Source organism: Halichoerus grypus, chromosome 9, assembly GCF_964656455.1.
Source record: "Halichoerus grypus chromosome 9, mHalGry1.hap1.1, whole genome shotgun sequence".
In the NCBI taxonomy this organism is placed as follows: Eukaryota; Metazoa; Chordata; class Mammalia; order Carnivora; family Phocidae; genus Halichoerus; species Halichoerus grypus.
The window spans coordinates 55088018-55114417 of record NC_135720.1 but is presented as its reverse complement, the minus strand read 5'-3'; the positions used below and the strand labels follow the sequence as shown (position 1 = coordinate 55114417).

Below are 26400 nucleotides of genomic sequence, written 5' to 3'. Positions count from 1 at the left end.
AACACAACTATTCAAAATCTTTGGGATACAGCAAAGGCAGTCCTAAGAGGAAAGTATATAGCAATACAAGCCTTTCTCAAGAAACAAGAAAGGTCTCAAGTACACAACCTAACTCTACACCTAAAGGAGCTGGAGAAAGAACAGCAAATAAAGCCTAAACCCAGCAGGAGAAGAGAAATAATAAAGATCAGAGCAGAAATCAATGAAATAGAAACCAAAAGAACAGTAGAACAGATCAACGAAACTAGGAGCTGGTTCTTTGAAAGAATTAACAAGATTGATAAGCCCCTGGCCAGACTTATCAAAAAGAAAAGAGAAATGACCCAAATCAACAAAATCATGAATGAAAGAGGAGAAATCACAACCAACACCAAAGAAATACAAACAATTATAAGAACATATTATGAGCAACTCTATGCCAACAAATTAGATAACCTGGAAGTAATGGATGCATTCCTAGAGATGTATCAACTACCAAAACTGAACCAGGAAGAAATAGAACACCTGAACAGACCTATAACCACTAAGGAAATAAAAGCAGTCATCAAAAATCTCCCAAAACACAAAAGCCCAGGGCCAGATGGCTTCCCAGGGGAATTCTACCAAACATTTCAAGAAGAATTAATACCTATCCTTCTGAAACTGTTCCAAAAAATAGAAATGGAAGGAAAACTTCCAAACTCATTTTATGAGGCCACCATTACCTTGATCCCAAAACCAGACAAAGACCCCATCAAAAAGGAGAATTACAGACCAATATCCCTGATGAACATGGATGCAAAAATTCTCACCAAAATACTAGCCAATAGGATCCAACAGTACATTAAAAGGATTATTCACCACGACCAAGTGGGATTTATCCCTGGGCTGCAAGGTTGGTTCAACATCCGCAAATCAATCAACGTGATACAATACATTAACAAAAGAAAAAACAAGAATCACATGATCCTCTCAATAGATGCAGAAAAAGCATTTGACAAAGTACAGCATCCTTTCTTGATCAAAACTCTTCAGAGTATAGGCATAGAGGGTACATACCTCAATATCATAAAAGCCATCTATGAAAAACCTACAGCGAATATCATTCTCAATGGGGAAAAACTGAGAGCTTTCCCCCTAAGGTCAGGAACGCGGCAGGGATGTCCACTATCACCACTGCTATTCAACATAGTATTGGAAGTCCTAGCCACAGCAATCAGACAACAAAAAGAAATCAAAGGCATCCAAATTGGCAAAGAAGAAGTCAAACTCTCACTCTTTGCAGATGATATGATACTTTATGTGGAAAATCCCAAAGACTCCACCCCAAAACTGCTAGAACTCATACAGGAATTCAGTCAAGTGGCAGGATATAAAATCAATGCACAGAAGTCAGTGGCATTCCTATACACCAACAACAAGTCAGAAGAAAGAGAAATTAAGGAGTCGATCCCATTTACAATTGCACCCAAAACCATAAGATACCTAGGAATAAATCTAACCAAAGAGGCAAAGGATCTGTACTCAGAAAACTATAAAATACTCATGAAAGAAATTGAGGAAGACACAAAGAAATGGAAAAATGTTCCATGCTCATGGATTGGAAGAACAAATATTGTGAAGATGTCAATCCTACCTAGAGCAATCTACACATTCAATGCAATCCCCATCAAAATACCATCCACTTTCTTCAAAGAAATGGAACAAATAATCCTAAAATTTGTATGGAACCAGAAAAGACCCCGCATAGCCAGAGGAATGTTGAAAAAGAAAAGCAAAGCTGGCGGCATCACAATTCCAGACTTCCAGCTCTACTACAAAGCTGTCATCATCAAGACAGTATGGTACTGGCACAAAAACAGACACATAGATCAATGGAACAGAATAGAGAGCCCAGAAATGGACCCTCAACTCTATGGTCAACTCATCTTTGACAAAGCAGGAAAGAATGTCCAATGGAAAAAAGACAGTCTCTTCAACAAATGGTGTTGGGAAAATTGGACAGCCACATGCAGAAGAATGAAACTGGACCATTTCCTTACACCACACACAAAAATAGACTCCAAATGGTTGAAAGACCTCAATGTGAGACAGGAGTCCATCAAAATCCTAAAGGAGAACACAGGCAGCAACCTCTTCGACCTCAGCCGCAGCAACTTCTTCCTAGAAACATCGCCAAAGGCAAGGGAAGCAAGGGCAAAAATGAACTATTGGGACTTCATCAAGATCAAAAGCTTTTGCAAAGCCAAGGAAACAGTCAACAAAACCAAAAGACAACTGACAGAATGGGAGAAGATATTTGCAAATGACATATCAGATAAAGGGCTAGTATCCAAAATCTATAAAGAACTCATCAAACTCAACACCCAAAGAACAAAGAATCCAATCAAGAAATGGGCAGAAGACATGAACAGACATTTTTTCCAAAGAAGACATCCAAATGGCCAACAGACACATGAAAAAGTGTTCAATATCGCTCGGCATCAGGGAAATCCAAATCAAAACCTCAATGAGATACCACCTCACACCAGTCAGAATGGCTAAAATTAACAAGTCAGGAAATGACAGATGTTGGCGGGGATGCGGAGAAAGGGGAACCCTCCTCCACTGTTGGTGGGAATGCAAGCTGGTGCAGCCACTCTGGAAAACAGTATGGAGGTTCCTCAAAAAGTTGAAAATAGAGCTACCATATGATCCAGCAATTGCACTACTGGGTATTTACCCCAAAGATACAAAAGTAGGGACCCGAAAGGCTACGTGCACCCCGATGTTTATAGCAGCAATGTCCACAATAGCCAAACTGTGGAAAGAGCCAAGATGTCCATCAACAGATGAATGGATAAAGAAGATGTGGTATATATATACAATGGAATATTATGCAGCCATCAAAAGGAATAAGATCTTGCCATTTGCAACGACGTGGATGGAACTGGAGGGTATTATGCTGAGCGAAATAAGTCAAACAGAGAAAGACATGTATCATATGACCTCACTGATATGAGGAATTCTTAATCTCAGGAAACAAACTGAGGGTTGCTGGAGTGGGGGGTGGGGTGGGAGGGATGGGGTGACTGGGTGATGGACACTGGGGAGGGTATGTGTTCTGGTAAGCGCTGTGAACTGTGCAAGACTGTTGAATCTCAGATCTGTACCTCTGAAACAAATAATGCAATATATGTTAAGAAAGAAAAAAAGAAGAAGAAGAATGTAGCAGGAGGGGAAGAATGAAGGGGGGGAAATCGGAGGGGGAGAAGAACCATGAGAGACGATGGACTCTGAAAAACAAACTGAGGGTTCTAGAGGGGAGGGGGTTGGGAGGATGGGTTAGCCTGGTGATGGGTATTGAGGAGGGCACGTTCTGCATGGAGCACTGGGTGTTATGCACAAACAATGAATCATGGAACACTATATCTAAAACTAATGATGTAATGTAGGGGGATTAACATAACAATAAAAAAATTAAAAAAAAAAAAAAAAAAGAAGACTCTGTCCCTCTTCCTCTGCCCTTCCCCCACCCCATGCAAACACTCTCTCCATCTCTCAAATAAATAAATCTTTAAAAAAAAAAAAAAAAAAGAATCTAGCGCCCAGCTAGCTCAGTCGGTAGAGCATGAGACTCTTAAAAAAAAAAAAAAATCTAAATGGCACCAAACTTCAAAACTGAAAGCTAGAAGACAATGAAGCAACGTTTTCAAAATTCTAAGGGAAAACAATGTGCAGCCCAGAATCTTATTACCAGCTAACTCATTATTAATGATTACATAATCAGACTCAAAATTCAAGTAATGCGAAGTATAAACGAATTTACTTCCCATTAACTCTTTGTCAGTTAACTACTGGAAAATGTGCTCCAGCAAAGTGACAGAATAGTTATCTGCAAAGACAGACACAGAATCCATATAAAAAAGAACCCAAAACAAGAGAAAGGCAAAAGAAATCTCCAGAATGATGAAGAGATATTCTAAACAAAAACTGTGAAGGAGGCCTAGAAATCACCCAAACCAGCTTAGAGAGGACAGAAGTCTCCATAAAAGACTCCTATCAAAATTAATCAAGAAGATGAAAGACACTGAATACTTATCATGAGGATATTTACAAAGCTCAGGTAAAGTTTCACAATGAATTAATAATAACTACTTAGAAAAGTTTTAAAAAAAATTTAAGCTGCAATAAGACAAGAAACAAAGACCTAGAGATTAGAAAGGAAAAGATAAAATTATCTCCATTTGCAGATGACATGACCGTCTACATAGAAAACCCTAAGGAATCTACAAAAAACTCCTAGAACTAATACGTGAGTTCAGCAAGGTCACAAGAATACATGATAAACACACAAAAAAGGAATCGCATTTCTACAAACTATCAGTGAACATGCAGAAACCAAAATTAAAAACATAATACTATTCAGTATTGCTCCAAAGAAAATGAAACTTAGCTATACATATACACTTAAAACATGCACAAGATCTGTATGGTGAACAGTACAAGAGGTAAAATTTCATTTACAAAAAGAAATCAAAGACTTAAATAAATGAGGAGACATACTGTGTTTCCAGTAAAGATACCAATTCTCAAACTGATCTATATTTAATACAATCTCAGTAAATATCCCAGCAAGGTTTTTTTGTCATAGTCAAGTTTATTCTATAAATAAGTTTATTCTATCTATAAATTTCTGGCAAAGAAACCAGAATAGCTAATATAATCCTGACACAGAAAAATAAAGTGGGAGGAATTACTCAACCAGATATTAAGGCTTACTATTTAGTATATAGCTACAGTAATCCAAACTGTGGTATTGGCAAAGGGACAGTCACATAGATCCCTGAAACAGAATTAAAAACAAAAAAAAAAAATTCATATAAATATGCCCCATAGATTTTTGAGAAAGATGCAAAACCAATTTCATGCAGGAAGGATAGACTTTTCAACAACAGTGCTCGAGTAAGTGGACTTGATGAGCAAAAAAAAAAAGGGACGCCCAGGTGGCTCAGTTGGTTGAGCATCTGCCTTCAGGCTCAGGTCCCAGAGTCCTGGGATCGAGTCCCACATTAGGCTCCTTGCTCAGCAGGGAGCCTGCTTCTCCCTCTGCCTGCCGCTCCCCCTGCTTGTGTTCTCTCTCTCTGACAAATAAATAAATAAAATCTTAAAAAAAAAAATGAACTTCAACTTAAGCATCACATCTTACACAAATATTAGCTTAAAACAGATCATAGATTTAGATGTAAAGTATAAAATAATAAAAATTTAGAAAAAAAATCTGAAAACATCTTCAAGATCTAGAGTTAGACAGAGTTCTTTAATTTGATACCAAAAGCATAATCCATAAAAGGAAAAACTGATATATTGGCCTTCATCAAAACTGAAAACTTTTATACAAAAGATCCTGTTAAGAATTAAAATGGCAGAGGGGCGCCTGGGTGGCTCAGTCGTTAAGCATCTGCCTTTGGCTCAGGTCATGATCCCAGGGTCCTGGGATCGAGTCCCACATCGGGCTCCCTGCTCGGCAGGAAGCCTGCTTCTCCCTCTCCCATTCCCCATGCTTGTGTTCCCTCTCTCACTGTGTCTCTCTCTGTCAAATAAATAAACAAAATCTTTAAAAAAAAAAAAAAAAAGAATTAAAATGGCAGAGAACTGGGTGTTATATGCAAACAATGAATCATGGAACACTACATCAAAAACTAATGATGTAATGTATGGTGATTAATGTAACACAATAAAATTAAAAAAAAAAAGAAAATGGCAAACTAGAGATAGAAGAAAATATTTGCACATCACATACCTGATAAAGGACCCGTATCATCAGTATATAAAGCACTCTCACAGCTCAAGAGTTAAAAGTAATCCAATTAAAAAATGGGCAAATGACATGAATCGACCTTTCACATAGAAAGATATACAGATAGCAAAATTACTCAAAGAATACAAAAATACTAATTCAAAGGGATACATGCACCCCAATGTTTATAGCAGCATTATCTACAATAGCCAAACTATGGAAACAGCCCAAGTGTCCATCAACTGATGAATGGATAAAGATGTGATATATATACATAAGAGAATATTACTCAGCCATAAAAAAAAGAATGAAATCTTGCCATCTGCAATAACACAGATGGAGCTAAACAGTATAATGCTAAGTGAAATAAGTCAGTCAGAGAAAGACAAATACTATATGATTTCACTCATATGAGGAATTTAAGAAACAAAAAAAACAAGAGGGGGAAAGGAGAAGGGGAGGGGGGAGAGGGGAAAGGCAAAACAAGAAACAGATTCAGAAACTGACAGCTACCAGAGGGGAGGTGGGTAAGGGGATGAGTTAAACAGGTGATAGGGATTAAGGAGTACACTTACTGTAATGAGCACTGAATCACTATACTGTACACCTGAAACTAATATAACACTGTAGCTTAACTGGAATTTAAATAAAAACTTTAAAAAAGAAAAAAAAAAGATACACAGATAGCAAAAAAGCACATGAAAAGATGTCAATTAGGCAAATGCAAATTAAAACCACAATGAGATAGCAACTACACACGTATTATGGCTAAAATAAAAAACAGTGACAACATCAAATGCTGGTGAGGATGCTGAAAAACTAGATGACTCATATATTGCTGCTCAGAGTATGAAATGTTGCAGGCACTCTGGAAGAGTTAGGTAGTACATTTTAAAACTAAACATGAAACTACGATACAACCCAGCAATTTCATTCTTGGGCATTTATTCTAGAGAAACGAAAAGTTTTACATCCACACAAAAACCTGTACATTGTTTACATTTATAGCAGCTTTATTCAAGATAGCCCCAAACAGGAAATGACCCAGATGTCCTTCAACAGGTAAATGGTTAAACAAACAATGGTACCTCTATACCAAGGAATACCAGTCAGCAATATAAAGGAACAAACTATTGATACATACAGTAACCTACGTCAATCTCCATGGAATATGATGAATGTACAAAAGCCAATCCTAAAAGGTTCCATACAATATAATTCAATTTATATAACATTCTTAAAAAGACATAATCTTAGAAATGGAGTACAGATTAGTGGTTGCCAAGGGTTAGGCATGGGGTGAAGGGGAGGAAAGGTGTGGTTATAAAAGAACAACACAAAACATCTTTGTAGAGTTGGAAATGTTCAGAATATTGACTATAGTAGTGGACACATGGACTTATACAGGTAATAAAACTGTATAGAACTTACTATACATAGACACACACAGATAAAACTGGGTACAAATAAACACGTAAAACTGGGGCAATTGGAACAAGACAAATTATATCAGTATAAATATCCTGGCCATGATATTATACTATCGTTTTGTAAAATGTGACCATTGAGGGAAACTGGGCAATATATAGAGGGCATTCCTCTGTATTATTTCTTACAGGTACATATGAATGTAAAATTATCTCAATTTTTTTAGAATGCCATCATTAACTACATGAAAATCAAAATGCTATGTAATAAAGAAAAGTAACTATAGCAAACTATTTGGCCTAACTATGAACATTATAGTATGTATATAATTTTTAAAAAATCAAAATACTGAAAAATGATCTAATTAAAATTACAACTATATTGGAAAGGTGTGAGGGAAATGTGCTTGTACATGATGGGATAAGGGGAGGTGGGACTGAAAAAGAGAGGAAATAACCTTATCTTCCATAAAGTCAATTGGTGACGCCTAAAACTGAAAAATCAAAAAATAGCAATACTAGCATGTTATTTAGATGTAAGGAAACAATATTTTTACATCTATTAAAATAGTTGAGAAGAGCTAACTACAGAGTTAGAAGTTTATAGAGCCTGAGGAAGAAAGTCAAGAGAATATGTCCTTTTTGTGGGGTGGGATCACAATACAGATATGTATTTATTTGAAGTATAATGTCATACAGTTCAAATGCCATACAATCCATCTATTTAAAATATACACCTTAGTGGTTTTGGTATATTCACAGTTGCGCACTCATCACCATAATCAATTTTAGAACATTTTCATTTCCCCAAAAAGAAACCCACTACCATTAGCAGTCACTGCCTATTTCCTCCCTTGTCCTGAGATAGATAGGTAAGATACATGTCTCACCCTGATTAAGTCAACATTGCCTGCAGTATTTTTTTACTAATGTTCTTTTGCTTTGTTCTTGTAGATCTCTGTTAGAGGCAATGAATTCTCTGACAGTTGTTGGGGGATGATATAGGCGGCATCATCAACCAAATATTCCATCACTCCCACTTCTTCACTTGTATAATTTTGCTGAGTTCAGAACAAACCGAGTTAAGTCTAATGACCTCACCCCTAAAAGCAATATGTATAAGGCAGGGAAAAGTCTACGAAATCCCACCATGATTTTATGGTTTATGGTACTGAATGACAGCCTTTGCAGACACCAATACTTTGAATTGTTCTTTTGCTTGTCACTATCCCCAGGCCACCCTAGACAATGTGCCTTAGTAATACTCAGGATGGATAAGCATAAAATGTACTTCATTCAAAAAGCAGCAGGAGAGGGGCGCCTGGATGGCTCAGTGGGTTGGGTGTCTGCCTTCGGCTCAGGTCATGATCCCAGGGTCCTGCGATCAAGTTCTGCATTGGGCTCCCTGCTCTGTGGGGAGCCTGCTTACCCCTCTCACTCTGCCTGCCACTCCCCCTGCTTGTGCTCGTGATATCAAATAAATTTTAAAAATCTTTAAAAAAAAAAAAAAAAAAGCAGTGGGAGAGGGCACCTGGGTGGCTCAGTCAGTTAAGCTCAGGTTATGATCCCAGGGTCCTGGGAACGAGCACCATGTCGGGCTCCCTGCCCAGCAGAAAGCCTTCTTCTCCCTCTCTCTCTGCCGCTCCCCCTGCTTGTGCTTTCTCACTCTCTCTCCCCCTATCAAATAAATAAATAAAATCTTAAAAAAAAAAGTGGTGGGAGAGCGATTTTGAAGGTGAATGTGGGAAGGGTAGGCTCTCTACTGCAGGATGTTCTTGAGCACATCATCTTGGGAAAAAAAAGCACATCTCGAAGCTAAAGATCTGGAAAATGATCCCTGTAACTATCCATGCCAAAGACCTTTGGAAAGTCTCCATGAACCCCTGGGGTACCTGAACACCAGTTAAGCTTACCACTCTAATGTAGCATGCCTTCTTTCACCTCCAAGCCTTCACGAATCTATTCCGTAGAGCCAGAACTCTCTTCCCGCTCCCCCAACCCCACAACCACCACTTGAACCAGTCTAACTTCTGTTCGTCCTTCTGGCCTCAGCTCATGTGATATGTCCCTGGGATGCCTCTTCTAATGCCCTAAGTGAGGATGGGTCCCCTGCCAGACTTCCATAGCATCTCCTTCTCCTATGTTGACATTCATTACACTGTGTTACCACGGCCTGTTAACTTTCCAGTCTTCCTGTAAGGAAAAATAAGATAAAAACATGGAGGGAGGCAAATCATAAAAGACTCTTAACTACAGAGAACAAACTAGGGGGGTGGGTGAGGGGATATGCTAAATGGACTTTAAGGAGAGCACTTGTGATGAGCACTGGATGTTGTATGTAAGTGATGAATCACTAAATTCTACTCCTGAAACCAACACTGCACTAAATGTTAACTAACTTGAACTTTAATAAGAACTTGAAAGAAAAAAAAACTTCCCTGTCTTCCTTATACGTTTGGGGACAACAAGGACCATATTCATGGCTCTATCCCACAATAGCAAAGTGCCTAGCACATAGTAGGTATTCAAGAAATTCCTGTTGAAACAACAAATGAAGAAATATGAGGAGTCCTTTGTGAGGATAACCAGCCTAGAAAGCATGCACTCAACAGTTCTCTCTTTTTGTAAGAAAAATCCTGGGGCTCTTGGCTCCTCATTGAAAGTTTCTTCCAACTCAGGAGCCATTGGCTTTACTGTCCCACATGTTTGGTGGCAACTATTCAGTTCTGCAGCAACATGTTTTCACCATCCCAGCTTCCTTCAGCTGATCGGGTCAATGGGCCCAGCTGTTGAATTAATTCCATCATGGTGGTCTGGGACTAGGAAGAATCATGTTGGTGGCCAGAACAGTTTCCAAGAGGAGGCGGCACACTATACCATTCAGGGCCATAGGAGAAAACACCAAGGCTGGTCCCAGGCAGAAAGAGTGCAGAAACTATTTTTCTACAATAAGCTTTGTAGAATCATTTGACTCTTTAAATAGATGCATTAATAATATTTTAGGTAAAAAACTTTTCTACTCTACTTCTCCTAAAGTTCAGGAGTGAAAGGGAGAAGTTAGCAGATAAAAATTTATGTGATTAGATTATGTTAATATTGAACATCTTATCTTGCCTATACTAGATAGTGTCCTAAGGATAGGTCTATGTTAGTTCCATAATTTTATAATCCTCAGTAGTAGCTACCATATCACTAAGCATCTTGTAAATATTCATTCTACAGTTTTTCTTTACAGAATAGATGGCATTATGTTGTTAATATATAAAAAAATCGGGGCGCCTCGTGGCTCAGCTGGTTAAGCATCTGCTTTCGGCTCAGGTCGTGATCCCAGGGTCCTGGGATCAAGCCCCGCATCGGGCTCCCTGCTCAATGGGGAGCCTGTTTCTCCCTCTCTCTCTGCACCCCGGCTCATACTCTCTCTCATTCTCTATCTCAAAAAAATAAATAAAATCTTAATATACACACACACACACACACACACATATATATAAAACAAAATCTAGATTATCACAGGAATTGTGGGTTCCATATAATAATGAATGAGCTTATTCTTTATCTTTAATAAGTCATTCACAGAGAACAAAGCAAATCTTAGGGAAGCTGTTTTTTTATGCCCAGTATCCCCACCTTCATTTTAGTCAGAAAGCCTTGAAAACTGGCATGGTATGTAAATAATATTCTTTATCCACAAATTAAAAGATTCAGAATCTACAAATACTACCAAGAAAGGTAAAAAAAAAAAAAAAAAGAAAAAATTTTTTTTTCAAACCAAGAAACAGGCTCTTAACTACAGAGAACAAACTAATGGTTACCAGAGGGGAGGTGGGCGGGGGGGATGGGTGAAGTAGGTGTAGGGGATTAAGAGTACACTTATCATGATGAACACTTAATAACGTATAGAATTGTGGAATCACTATAGTGTACACTTGAAACTAATAAAACACTGTATGTTATCTTTACTGGAACTAGAATTAAAAACTTAATAAAAAATTTTTTCAACTTTATTGAGGTATAATTGACAAAATTGTAGGATATTTAAAGGATACAACATATTGATTTGATAGGCATCATGAAAGGATTCTCAATATCCACTTAATTCATACATGCATAACCTCACATACAGGAAGGTAAAATTTAATATATAAAATTTAACATCCACAGGGCGCCTGGGTGGCTCAGTCGTTAAGCATCTGCCTTTGGCTCAGGACATGATCCCAGGGTCCTGGGATGGAGCCCCGCATCGGGCTCCCTGCTTGGCAGGAAGCCTGCTTCTCCCTCTCCCACTCCCCCTGCTTGTGTTCCTGCTCTCGCTATCTCTGTCAAATAAATAAATAAAATCTTAAAAAAAAAAAAATTTAACATCTTCTGTCACAACTTCAAAATAATTTCTCAATAATCACATAATTCTATTTTATATCTACTTCTAAAATGAATAAAGCTCCATTAAATGATAATGATTAATATTTTTAGATTTCATGTATAGAACTCTTGAATCACTATATTGTACATCTGAAACTAATATAACACTGTATATTAACTATACTGGAATTAAAATAAAAATAAATTTTTTAAAAATTTTTGGATTTCAACAATCTTTTCAGAAGTATCCCACACTACCTCCAAATAACATCTATATGGATCAAAAATATATTAACTTATTTTTGAAAAGAAAGTGACACAGCAAAATGGATAAAAATACTAGTTTAGGTAAGATATAACAAGTCTGAAAGATATAGACCAAAATATTAACAGTGATTATCTCTGAGTGCAGAGGATAGTGAGTGATCATTCCATTCATTACCTTTTTCCTTTCTACCTAGCCATCCAATTTTTCTGAAATGTACATATTAAAATAATTTTAAAGGACATAATAAAAAATAGCTCTCCTATAATGAACTCATAACACAGCAGACATGCTCCTAAAAAATCACCTGAAAGTCAGTGACAAAAGCTAGAGGAAAAAGGCTTCAAAATAAATGAAAGGTCACAAACAAAAAGGAGAAAGGAGAAACATAGTGAACCCATAACTTAATAAATACAGTAGAAAACTATGTCTCAAATCTTTCTACGGAAGTAACCTGCAGAAACACTTGTACTGCACTTTGCATTACTATCACCTTCAATATTATTTTCTAAAAAGTATTTTAAAGCTCTCACATAAATTCTTAGCACTTACTGCTGTAAGGCCTTCATTATTACAAATGTTGACATCAGCACTGTATTCTAGTAATTTACTCATGCACTTCTTCTGCCTGAAAAGAAAAAAGAGACAGAGATAACTGGTACAAGAAAAATAAGCCAATGACAATTATTTTACTGTAATATTGACTACACTCAATACTAGTTGATGGCAAGTATCAATCTATAGTTTTTTTTTTAATTTTTTTATTGTTATGTTAATCCCCATACATTACATCATTAGTTTTAGATATAGTGTTCCATGATTCATTGTTTGTGCATAACACCCAGTGCTCCATGCAGAACGTGCCCTCCTCAATACCCATCACCAGGCTAACCCATCCTCCCACCCCCCTCCCCTCTAGAACCCTCAGTTTGTTTTTCAGAGTCCATCGTCTCTCATGGTTCTTCTCCCCCAATCTATAGGTTTTTAAACAAATGTTTTAACATTTGAAATAAAATGAAAAAACTGTGACATATAAAAAATACGTAACAGTGTATATGTAATAGCATATTATATACCGTATGTTACATATATAGTACTAACATATGGATATACTACATTTGTAGTACTATATATGCTATATACAAAATAGTATATAATAGAGTATGTATGTTTATGTGTTATCATTCACTCAATTAGATCATAAATTTCTCATGCCATGGGGCACCTGGGTGGCTCAGTCGTTAAGCGTCTGCCTTTGGCTCAGGTCATAATCCCAGGGTCCTGGGATCGAGCCCCGCATCAGGCTCCTTGCTCCGTGGGAAGCCTGCTTCTCCCTCTCCCACTCCCCCCGCCTGTGTTCCCTCTCTCGCTGTCTCTGTCAAATAAATAAATAAAATCTTAAAAAAAAAAAAAATTTCTCATGCCATGAATTGTATATTTCTTTAATAAACTCAGTATTAAGCATAGCTAGGTGCTCTCAATGAACTCAATAAAACTTTATTGACTGATTAGTAATTATTCAATCCTTTAATAGCTAAAATTTTTATTAACTGAAAAGATCTTTTTATAAAAGGGAATAAATTACTTTTCTGGCTTTGGTTTTTGTATCTGAAATGAAATTAAATGTCATTTAAAATCAGCATTATAGTCAAAGAAAACAAAGAAAAAGTTCTGAGAAACTTGTAAGTTCAACATTTATAAAGCTTATCTAATAAACTGTTCTGAAAACCGTAGGAAATAAATCTTCAACAATCCTGAGACAACAGACCAGACAGCCCTATTAAAATGAATACATTGTTCAAAATATGTGTATGTGTGCCTATACCCCATTTCTAAAACATCTTCAAGAGCCTCTTAGACCACTTGCCTATTGCCAAAACAAACACTTAGGTGGAAATGGGCCAGGGAAATAGTCCCAAGGAGGTGTTTAGAGGGAGCTGCTGAAGAAAAGCAAAAATCCATAATGCTTCCCAAACCAAAAATGAACTGTAAAAGACAGAGAGCAGTATGAGAAATGTATCCTTTTTTTCTCATTTAACAATCATTATTGATATTTTATAGAATCTCAGGATGTCAAAACAATCCACTAAATGAGCACTTATTTTGCCAAGAATTAGAGCTAAAATATTAATTAACACATGGGCTCTGTCCTTTATGAGGTCACAACCTAGCCCAAAATATAAAGAAAAAAATCGTGTTTCAAATCTGACCAACATGCAACCTAGAATACACAACAATTCTGAAGTCTTTTATTTTTTTTAACAATCTCATATAATCATGAGCAACACTGGATCCTCCTGTACAGGAAGCAACTATTTTCCTGCCCAGATATTGCAACAATTACGGGAAGCTTATGGTAACCCAAATGACACAGGGGCAAATCATCTTAGTGCTCTGTGGTAGCTCAATGGGTCTTCTACTGGGAAGGAGGGCAATTCAGTACCAGCGCACCCAGTACTACCGGTTAATAAGAGGAATGATAAAGCAGGCCAGGAGAATTCTACTACTCATCTAACGGTAACTGAGGGAGCAAAACAAAAAACAAACTCCCAAACACGGATGGACAAGCAAAAGGGGCATAAGTCCCCTGTGACTTCCGCTTCAGCCTAGACAAATTTGAACTCATAAAGAAATTATAATAAAAAGCTATTTCTGAAAACATCAGAAGCTACAAGGAGTAACATGTACTCAACCCACTCAGTAAACATTTATGGAGCCACTCTAAGTCATACAAGGCACCCAGTAACAAAAACTAAAATAGTCAAGTATTGAATATCATAATTTTTTTTTTTTTTTTTTTTTTTGCGAGAGAGAGAATGAGAGACAGAGAGCATGAGAGGGAGGGGGGTCAGAGGGAGCAGCAGACTCCCCGCTGAGCAGGGAGCCCGATGCGGGACTCAATCCCAGGACTCCAGGATCATGACCTGAGCCGAAGGCAGTCGCCCAACCAACTGAGCCACCCAGGTGCCCCTATCATAATCTTTATAGAAACAGAAAGGTATCCAAATTAGATGTTAAGGTTACAAACTCTTCTTGTTCCTTCTCTCCTCACTGACTTGCCATGTGAATCAAGCAATTTCTATCATATTTCTTCACCTTTATATGTAACAGTCTCCAACTTAAATGTTCTCACACCCCCACCCAAAAAAAGATAAATATGTAAGGTGATAGTGATGGATGTGTTTACTAACTAAATGAAAGGAATCCTTTCACAATGTAGATGTCTATCAAATCATAATGATGTACGCTTTAAAAATCTTACAATTTTGTTGGTTATAGCTCAACAAAACTAGAAAAAAAAAAGTAATGATCTCCTAAATGACTTAAGTCTCTGACTACAATGGCAATAGACATTTCATCCCCACTGTGCACCAATCTCTCCTTTCACTTACAGTCGTGGATCTAGAGTACTGAGATATTTTTCTACGTGTAACTTTTTGAAAGAGATTTGTCACTAGCTTACCAACCCTTGGGATAATGTATCTAGATCTGAGATCAATTCAGCAAGGAATGAATTCAACAAGATCTATGACCTTGGGTGTGACATCCTACAAACATCACCAGTGTGGCTAATTATTATAAAAATAGTTGTTTAATTAGCACATTGTTACCTTGTTACCTATCAGAACAGTGGACAACTGGTTCACATGCTAAATCAAGAACTGGATCAGACCAAACAGGGTCAAAGGAGTATGCCTTTTCCCTGTCCAACCTAGATATCACTATGGTTCTTATATTTTTGGTTCCACTTTAATCCTTGTATGCAAAAATTTGGTCTCAGAATGATGCAGTACACAATTTTAGCCCCATATCTCAGTCAGGCATCTCCCTCAACTACCTAGAATCTCAGGTCAAAACAAGAAACAAAAATATTTTCAAGAGTAATCAAAAAAAGAGGGGCAGACGGGTGGCTCCATCAGTTAAGCTTCTGTCATCGACTCAAGTCATGATCCTGGGGTCTTGGGACTGAGCCCTGCAGCAGGCTCCCTGTGCAGTAGGGAGTCTGCTTCTCCCTCTCCCTCTGCCCCTCTCTCCCCGCCACTCATGCTCTCTCTCTCAAATAAATAAAATCTTTAAAAAAAAAAAAAAGTAAACAAAAAAAAGAAACATAGGAATATACCTTTTTTTGAGAGACAAGGGGAAGGAGAGATAGGGGTAGGAGCAAAGGGAGAGGGAGAGAGCGAATCTTAAGCAGGTTCCATGTCCAGCACAGAGCCCAAAAGAGGTCTCATGACCCTGAGACCATGACCTGAGCCAAAATCAGAGAGTTTGAAGCTTAACTGACTGAGCCACCCAGGTGCCCCAGGAATATACTTTTATATATTTGAAACATGTTTATAAATATAAGTTCTTCAAGCCCTGAGTCAAAAACTACTTTTTTCATTTTAAACATAATTCCAGCCATTTGGTATGGCTTCTCAGTCCAACAGAATTTTTTTTAAAGATTTACTTATTTTAGAGAGAGAGCACACACACATACACACTCCCGCACAAGAGAGAGGGGAGGGGGAGATGGGGACGGGGAGGGACAGAGAGAGAGAGAGAGAGAATCTCAAGCAAACTCTCTGCTGAGTGTGGAGCCCAATGTGGGGCTCGATCCCAGGCCTCTGAGATCATGATCTAAGCCGAAATCAAGAGTCGGACGCTTAACCGATTGAGCCTAGGTACCCAGGCACCCCTCAGTCCAACAGAATTTTAAGACATAAAAAAATAGGGGCGCCTAGGTGGTTCAGTTGGTTAAGCATCTGCCTTTGGCTCAGGTCATGATCCCGGAGTCCTGGGATCAAGCCCCGTGCTGGGCTCCCTGCTTGGTGGGAGGCCTGCTTCTCCCTCTCCCTCTGCTTGTGTGCTCTCTCTCTCTCTGTCAGGTAACTGAATAAAATCTTAAAAAAAAAAAAAAATAGTAAAAAATAGTAGTAAGTAGAGGCAGACACAGAGATGTGACATCTGAAATTCTCAACAAAAAAGTGAGAAAGAAAGACATAAAAAGTATAGTAGGGTTTAAAATACCACACAATGGAGCACCTGGGAGGCTCAGTTGGTGTCTGATTCTTGGTTTCGGCTCAGGTCATGAACTCAGGGTCCTGAGATGGAGCCCCATGCTCAGCAGGGAGTCTGTCTGATATTCTCTCCCTCTGCCCCTACTCTCTCTCTCAAGCATCTCTCTTTCTCTCTCTCAAATAAATAAATCTTTAAAAAAGTAAATATAACTTTTTTATATTATATATATTATATAAAAGTGAATATATATATATATATATATATTATATAAAAGTAAAATAAACCAGCATAGAATAACATAAAGATGTTCATAATGAAGACCAGAGTTATCAGGAAAAAGCAAAAATATATTTACATTTTAGAAACACTACTTTTATAGGGGGAAAAATTATTTAATAAAAAATTTCAAAAGGAAGGGTAGTAAATACACTATTTATTTAGAAAACTTTTTGTCATAATTAAAACGAAAGATAAGTTTTGGTACTGAAAGGAGTAAGTTATCCTAATTTAGAAAGCTTACTACAGTATAGCCCATTCTCAAAAAGATATAAATAAGCTGGGTATAATATATTTACTCCGTCTTTAATTCCATTAATAAAATTAACTGAACAAGTGATTTGGAAAATAAGGTATGGAAATAGATGTGAAAAAGAATGAGCAGGAAAAAGGACACCCAAACAAAGAGGGTGACAATGATGCTTTTTAGAAAATAAAATATCATTATAATACAAGTAAAAATGAACTTAAGTATATTTTCAAGAAAAAATATTAGTAAACAATTTAATAAATTATTAAATATGACAGTTATTTAAATATTGAATACAATGACCCACGACCCTCTTCCCAAGGCAAATATTGGTCAAAAAAAATCACCAAATCAAGAGAGCCTTGAATACTGTCAGTCATAACTGATAATAAAACTTAAGCTACTCAAGGGACAAAATATTTACCCATTTCTAGCTGCCAAATGAAGGGGCGTACAGCCTGAAATATCTTGATAGTTAGGATTTGCTCCTTTCTTTAATAGCAGGACCAAGCATTCCACCGAACCACAACTAAAACAATATTAAAAACAGTTCAGATACATTCAACAGTCAGTTGACATACACCTCAATTAAAAAAACAAAAAGCTCCATTAAACATATTTTTAAGGTCCATTATTAACCTACAATTTGATTTAACTTCTGTCATAAATAGTAAATATCCTCTACTTTCAAGAAGGTACATTCTACTATGAAAGCTATGAAGTATTTGAGATGTTCAAATAAAGCAAAATAAAGTATTAACACATAAAAGAAACCACATAGTACTCTCAATTCTTTGGCCTCCCAGAAGCCAAACATATTATGAAAAATTAATTTTAACATATCTACCTAAGTCCTGAAAGGAAGTTAGATTTCAATTAATTGATTGATTACATACTGGAAGATTATGGATTAAAATCATTCTCATACCTAAGTAAAAAATATAAAGCCAATGGTTTCATGTGCAGTTAACATATAAAATTTCATACTGGTAGGATGAGAGAAAATTTTCAGTGAATGTACTCTCTCCAGTACATCCAGGAAAGATAAACTACTGATCTGACCTAGAACAAGCTAAGATAGTAGATGTGAGACTTGAGTCTGACCTCAAGGTTGACGTATCTAGAAAAAGAATGCAAACACAGCACACTATGCTCTAAACAGAATAAAGAACTATTCAGCAGTCTATTCTCATCTCTTCCCATAACTATTGTGGGACAACACTGATCCAAAGCTTACTGATCACTGTGCTAGACCAGACTTTAATCCAAAATATCCTCCTTCTTACTTTGCTGCAATGTGAAGCAAGCTTCTTTTCACACGTCCAAATGCATAATTGACATCAAACTTTGAATTTGATAGTAGCTCAGAAACAGACCTAAGCCAAAAGAAAATTAAAAGAATCAATATGTGAAAAAAAAAAGTTTTAAAAAACATAGTAACTCAAGTTAATTGCCCTTTAGTTACTCTAACCAATTATCCAAAAAGTTCTGTCCCAAGTCAGTCAAAAAACAAAGCACTATTCTCTAAGCACAGCATAGTAGCCAACAGTTTCATCCAAAAAACAACTGCACTGGGGTGCCTAGGTGGCTCAGTCAGTTAAGTGTCTGATTTTCGGCTCAGGTCATGATCCCAGGGTTCTGGGATGGAGCCCCACATCAGGATCCCTGCTCAGTGGGGGGTCTGGTTCTCCCTCTCCCTCTGCCTCTCCCCCAGTTTGTGCTCTTTCTCTTTGTCTCTCTCTCACTCTCTCTCTCTCTCTCAAATAAATAAAATCTTAAAAAAAAAACAAAAACTGCACTGACCTATAAACTGGTGTTGAAGGTTTCCTCATCTGCTGATCTATATCATCTGCTCCGAAGATACCTAAGTTGGCTTCAGTTCTCCCTAGATTCTTGAGAAACAAAGAGAGTTGGGCTAGCTGCTCCCCTTGCAAAAAGTATAGCCTCCCTATATTAATTTTGGCCAATTAAGAAAAATCAGATTTAAACATGTTTTAGTTGTATCACACAGGAAGTTTAAAGCAAAAAATTATTTATATTTTAAACTTGTTTCAAAATGGTTTCCTTGTCACCTTATTATACCAACTACCCAATGGCTAACCACAGCAGAGCTGCCTGCTACAAGTATAAACATCTCACCACCCAGCCAGATAACTGTATCTCATATGCGCCCTGTAAAGAGTGTCCACACTACATCAATGAAAAGAACATCAAAGCAGAACGTTAGGAAGTAAGTTTCCATCAGCCCTAACCTTTTGCAATAAAGATCAGTAGTGACCTCTAACTGAAACCATCACAATGTTGTTCTAATTGTCAGTGACCAACCAAATAACTGACTTAATATCTGATAATTCATTCAGAACATCTCTTACCATAGAATTTTATAGTTGAGATGGATCTTAGAAAATCTTGGTTTTTATTTCACAGACAATAAACTATAAAAGAGGTTAAACAACATGTCCCAGGACAACATCTATGTCCAAACTGTGTTTGTGCATGTATATGTTTACAACATAGGTAAATTTATACTTCTCTTGTATTTTCTTTTTTTAGTTTTTGGGAGGTTTTGTTTGTTTCTTTTTTCTTTAAAGTAGGCTCCACATGCAGTGTGGAGTCCAACATGGGCTTGAACTCATGATGCTGAGATCAAGACCTGAGCTGAGATCAAGAGTCGAATGCTTAACCAACTGAGCCACCCAGACGCCCTTCTTTTTTATATTTATACAAAAAGCATAAATTTGAAATAGGCACTCACCTGTGTTGATCAGCCATAACCATTGGCATTAATGTATAAACAGCAGTTTCATTATCTGAGTAAAAAACAAAACAAAACAAAAACTAAACAAAAAACAGAAAAAGAATTTATGTCCTATGTTTTTCCAAAGGGTGAAACTTAAAACTACCTCAGAGTTTTCCTAATTCCATATAAAAAGTGAGAAGAGGAGAAAGATTAAAGATAGTGTGGAATACCAGAGGCATTTCAAAATCTGCAACAATGCAGAATTTCTTATCCTAATGCTAGACCCCTTTACATCATCACCAAAGTGCTTAGCTTCTGGATTTGATGGGGAAAATGAGACCTAGTATTTTCTGTAGCTTTAACAACAGAAACTTCTTTTACTTCCAAAAAAGTGTTTACCGAGTTCATGTTTTATCAAACTTACATGTAGTTTGGGGGAATTTTAAGCATATATAGTGATTATAGATATATATATGCTAAAATAATTTTTAAACATTAAATATACATAATACTTGCTTCTTGACAATATTATAACAAAAGGAATTATTTTAGAAGCTTTTACAAAACAGCATTAAAATCTTACTTTTCCACATTACTTTACACTTACGCACATTTTCCTTTATATCTTTTATGAAGTTCACAGAAACATGATCCAAAAGAAAAGGTTAAAAGTCAACAATATCTATGATATTGGACTATACTTATATAAATTCCAGCTTTGTTTGGATTTATTTTTATATATTACTAATGGTCATCTCAATTCAATGCATTTTAGAGGTTTATGGGTTTTTTTAAATTATTTACAGAGAAGTAACTCTAACAACTCTTAAAACATTAATGCCAATGCTAAAATTAAAGTTTTAGGAGGAAAAAGGGTTTTTGCATAGTATCAAGGTATCTCCCCAAAATACTAATTACAAAGGGAAACAGTAAATTTACAGTGGAGAACCCAGCAGATACCACCTTGATCAACTGATAAAGGATAATGTCACCAGATATAATACATACTGATATCATGTAATATCATGTAGCCTCTGATACGATCCACCAAGAATAGAAAAAAGATCAGACAAACCCAAATTAAGGGGAATTCCACAAAAATACCCAAGCAGTCCTCTTAAAAAGTCTCAAGGCCATTAAATACAAGAAAAGTTTAAAGAACTATTACAGTTTGGGGAGGCTAAGGAAACACGGATGACTAAATGCAACGTAGTATCTTGATTGGATGCTAAATTAGAAAAAGGACATTAGTGAGAAAACTCATGAAATTTTAATAAAGTCTGTAATGCAGTTAATAGTATTATGATAATGTTAATTCCTTAGTTTTGATAAGTGTACTATGGTTGTAACAAAATGTGAACATTATGGGAAGTTGGGAGAAGGATGCATGGGAACTCTGTATTATTTATGCAACGTTTCTGTAAGTCTTAAATTACTTAAAAATAAAAAGTTTTATCAAAAGAAGAAAAAAGGGGAATTGTTATCATTAAAAGAGTCTTAAGAGATGATCAACCAAGTAATAATATGTGGACTCTGGGTACTGATCCAAACAAATCAACTGTAAGAGGATGTTTCTGGGAGAAGAAAACTCAATAGGGACTTGATGATAATAAAAATCATTGTCATTTGTGTTGGCTCTACCGATAGTATTGTGGTTATGTTTGAATAAAGCAGTTTATAGATTTAGAAATATATACTGAAGAAATATATACCAAAAAGAAGGAAAAAAGTTATCAACATTTCTTCACATCTTTGTTCATTACTTCACTATTTGTAAGTATATCCATGAAAAGCAATTTAGTCCTAGTAGAACTATTCTGAAGTTTCAGCGTGCAGAGGCAACAACTCTTTTATTACAAAAAAAAAAAAAAATCCTAGTCCTAACAGCCCACATGTTTTAAACCATTATCTTACAGGCACTGTTCTAAACGCTTTACATGCATCATCTCTTTTATCCTCACAACCACTTTATGAAGTAGGTACTATTATTATCCCCATTTTACAAACAAAAAAACTGAGCACTAAATTAAGTAACAAGCTGTGTGATGGTGGCACTAAATCGTTAAGCTTGAATTCAAACCTGGCTGATTCCAGAGCCCACACAATAAAAATCTTACAGTACACCCAGTATACTACATATAGTAACCAAAAGGTCTACAATAGTCTTTTATGTGCAAAACACTCTAATTTGTTTTTTGTTTTTGTTTTTGTTTTTTAAAGATTTTATTTATTTATTTGACAGAGACAGACACAGCGAGAGAGGGAACACAAGCAGGGGGAGTGGGAGAGGGAGAAGCAGGCTTCCCGCTGAGCAGGGAGCCCAATGCGGGGCTCGATCCCAGGACCCTGGGATCATGACCTGAGCCGAAGGCAGATGCTTAACGACTGAGCCACCCAGGCGCAGTTTTTTTCTAATTTGTTTTATTCTCTTCTATTTCCTTTTTTAAAATGCTGACTGCAATAAATTGTTCTCATTAACTACCGGTGAGTCACCACTAGCAGTTGAAAAATACTGCACTTACGCCTCCCTGGGCATGGCAACATTTTTTCTCTCTCATATGATACACGCCCCAGTAAACATCTGAACTTCCAAACCATGACAATTTCATTAAGTCTCTCCATAATAAGCAAAGTCATAAACAGGAAGGACCCTTATTTTTAATTTAAACTTATAAATCAAGTTCGTACATAATTTTAAGTGAGCATAAGCTTCATAAGGTTCGCATGGGTTTTAATAGGGTGTTTATTTAGACAAAATTTAGATATAGATCTCACTTTTTAATTCACATATAACCCTATAAAAATATAACTCATACACCAAATGGTATGAGGAAATAAATATAACCACAACTATGATGCTAGAAGGAGACTATCCAGGAAAAGATATACTATGAAAGAAGAGAATAAAATTTTTTCTCACTTGCTTCCTTCTCCACGCTCAGGAAGACACCTTAAGAACTAGGTATATAATTAAAATTTTCCAGAGTGATAAAAAAAAGTTTAATCTCTCACTTTTTCAGATATGTTGGCCATTTGATTAGTTGATAAAGTTCCAGAACTCTACAACTAAGAGGAAAACCTTGAAGAAGAGGGAGCTCAGATTCATTATAACATATACTATTTCTCTTTAAACCATCAAATGGGAACAATTTTCTAAAAACTGATGATCACCCTAATCATCATTCAAATATATGCTAATATGGGCTCAAGTTCCATTATCTTACGAAACAAGCTACATTCACTGTAAATTCAGTAATTTAAGACTATTTTTTCCACATAATCAAACAATATAAACCAATTTTTAAAGTCCACTGAGAATCCATATCCCTAGAGTAATTTATTTCTCTTCACTTCCTCTCTCACAAGAATATTCCTATGTTAGCCCTGCCTAGGATGACTCAACAACCTGCACTCCATTATTTACTGATAATACTTAGTGGTAATACTCAGGTTTTCATCATCCCAAAGAAATATAAATGTGCTCTACCAGAATCCAATTCAGTCAATCAAATCTGCAGTTTAATCCTATGCAACAAAGTTAATTTTAGAGTAAAAGCTGATTAAAAACTTTCTAACCTTAGTAATGTGTTCCAATCAGATGCTTATTAATCACTGAATTCTAACATGGCAAAATAAGTATCTGAATATTTTCTAAATGTAGAGAGATCTCAGAACTTTTGTGCAGTCTTTAAAATGCAAGCCCAACAACGTGGATTTTTATAACTAGATTTTTATAACACATACACATACGCACTTGAAAGAGGGAATCTCAGAGAATTCAAAAAGAAAGATCTATCAGAACTTAGGGACCAAGCCAAATTAAAGAAACAAGATGAGCAAATTCATTATAATTAAAAAAAAAAACAAATGAAAGCCAAGATGCCACTTTTGCCTAGCAACATGGGAAAATGTTTCATTTTTACTTACTATTCTAGTTTCCAGGGACTCTCAAGACTGTTGGTGGAACTTTCTAAAAAAGTAAGTTGAGAGGTTGATACTCAGAGCTTTAAAAATGTTGACATAATTAGATCTATAATTCTTCTTCCACTTATTAATTCTAAGGAAAGACTTAGAGAAAGACTAAGACTTAAAAACTACAAAGCTGCTCCTCATAAAATCTATTATCAAAACAAAAATTAAATTCAGTATTTGTTACATGTATCCTATGAAAAGCTGCAAGGTCATTAGGCATATTTAAAGGTATTTTAAAAAGTGGTGTTTTCTAAAAGCAAAATAATAGACCATATACCGTATGATCTTAATTTGGTAGAGAAAGAAAAAAATAATAGAAGGAAATAAAATACTAACATTGTTTATTACTGAATGGTAGAATAACCAATTTTCGAATTTTTCTTCTTGAAATTTTCTACAATGAAAATATATTACTTAATTGTAAGACCAGGAAACATTATCAAGGTCTTCTAAATCATATTTTTGTAAAAAATAGTGGGATATAAACTAAGCAACACAATTGCCAAGTCAATGAAACTGCATGCTGTGTTCTTCACTAACCTATCCCAATAATTTGTGGAAAATGAATGAGGACAGCACTTGAGAAATGGACTCAAAGGTAAAAGTTGGAAAGAAAACACAGAAAGTAGAAGTTCAAGCTGGAAGTCTATAGTTACTAAAATCATAATTATTTTCAGTCAACTACTTCATACTAGCAAAGTACCAAGTAGAAAATTATTTTTCAGAAAGTCACATAAATCATCCCTATTCTTAATCCTAAGTAGAGACTAGGGGGAAATTTTTTCATGAAAATTATCCACAAAGTTCCCATTCCCATATTTACTAGATGGCTCTCTCCTAACGTCTCCTATAACCTACAAATCACCTCTCCAGCAGCAATTCAAAGAAAGTTTTGAAAAATTAAAGATACACTAATACAATGCATTAAAAAAAAAAAAAAAATCCCCAGCCTTAACCTCCTACCCCTTCTCTCACTGGGGCAAACGGAACGGAAAGCCTCCTAGAGGCAGCAAGGCCATATCCCACTGCCACTAAAACGTAGGAATTCGTGAGGCTGCAAACAAAACGGCTTTATTTCTCACCTTCTTTATTGCTAGTGCTTTCTTTGCCTGTTCTAAAGAAACCCTGGCACAATGAACTAAAATTCCTGAACTACAAGGATCATGCCTTATTCCTCTTTGTGGAAGGTCCCCAACCCACACTTATGTCTGATGAATAAATGAAGACAGGCAGGCATAATTTCAAAGTGTATATATACACACACGCACAGTACTTTAAGAGTACATACTTGATATTTAACACCCTTTTGTCTGTTTATTGTCAAAATATCAAAATACAGTACTCTCCATTTCCGAAAAGAAAAGAAAGGCTACTTAATTCCCGCTCTGCAGCTTAAAATAGAAATACTATTTTGGTGCATCTCTCTAGCCCCGGCTAGCAACGACTGTACAATGACCCACAACTGTAATGTTTTCTGAATCCGGGTCTCCGCCATCCGACTGATATTTTTGCCCCTTTGCCAAAACCCCAGATCCACAGTCGGGAGATACTTCTGTCCTGCTTCTTCCAGCACCGGGGCCCGCAGAGCCCAGACCCTCCAGCAAACTCCCACCTGCCTTGGTGGGAGCAGCGGTAGAGGGGTAGCCGGGGTTCCAGCCTGGCCCCTCCTAGCTAAAGAAAGTAAATGTGGGCGTTTTCTCGGCTTTGGGTTAGTTTATCCACCCGACCTCGCCGCAGCCCGAGCCCCGCCCCCGCCACGCCACGGCTGCCCCAGACACCCCTAACCCCTCGCCCAGCTCACCGTCGGGCAGCTCGACTGTGCGCGCGCGGCGCAGCGAGCGCGTCAGGCGGTTGAGCTGCTCCATCGCTCTCTCCATCCTCGGCGCGCCCTCCGCGCCCACCCCGCCGCGCCGGCGGCCTCCGCGCCTAGCACCCTACATCCCGCCCCGGGCCCGTTCGACGGGCGGAGGCACCGGCTCGCCCCGGATAACGCCCGGAGCTGCACGGGCCGCTCCAGGCCGCGTCCTCCGCCGGGGGTCAGGGACTGCCGGACCGACCACTGACGGGACACCCGCCGCTGCCGCTCGCGCCCTTCCTGCCACCGCCGCCGCTTCCCTCCCGGTTTCGCACGGCCTTCTGGGAACAGTAGTTCAGAGCCGGCGGACTCGCGCGCCTGAGGCGGAGCCACGCTGGGTGCGCCGGTGGCTCCGCGCCCAGACGACGCAGACGCCGTGGTAGAGAAGTGAGTGCGGGAAGCGAGGCCGAGACTGGGCGTACCCCCAAGTTCGTGGAGAGACTTGCTGTGTGGCCCCACGCCCTCTCCGGCCCGCAAAAGTTGTACAGGAGAGGAGC

At 37.4% G+C, this 26400-nt stretch overlaps 1 protein-coding gene across 3 annotated transcripts in view; it reads right to left on the bottom strand.

Annotated features, from left to right (window-relative positions):
* Positions 1-26176, bottom strand: part of HACE1 (HECT domain and ankyrin repeat containing E3 ubiquitin protein ligase 1) — a 110519-nt gene extending 84343 nt beyond the window's left edge. For 2 of the 3 annotated variants that reach the window (XM_078054935.1, XM_078054937.1), the window contains exons 1-5: positions 25850-26176; positions 20092-20146; positions 18623-18712; positions 17761-17865; positions 12362-12437 (exon numbers count right to left, since the gene is read on the bottom strand). In XM_078054935.1, coding sequence (XP_077911061.1) covers positions 12362-12437; positions 17761-17865; positions 18623-18712; positions 20092-20146; positions 25850-25925 — 402 coding nt within the window. In that variant the 5' untranslated portion in view covers positions 25926-26176. Of the gene's footprint in view, positions 1-12361; positions 12438-17760; positions 17866-18622; positions 18713-19139; positions 19229-20091; positions 20147-25849 lie in introns of all 3 variants that reach the window. The other variant, XM_078054936.1, reaches the window with a different exon arrangement.
* Between the last annotated feature and the right edge of the window lie 224 nt (positions 26177-26400).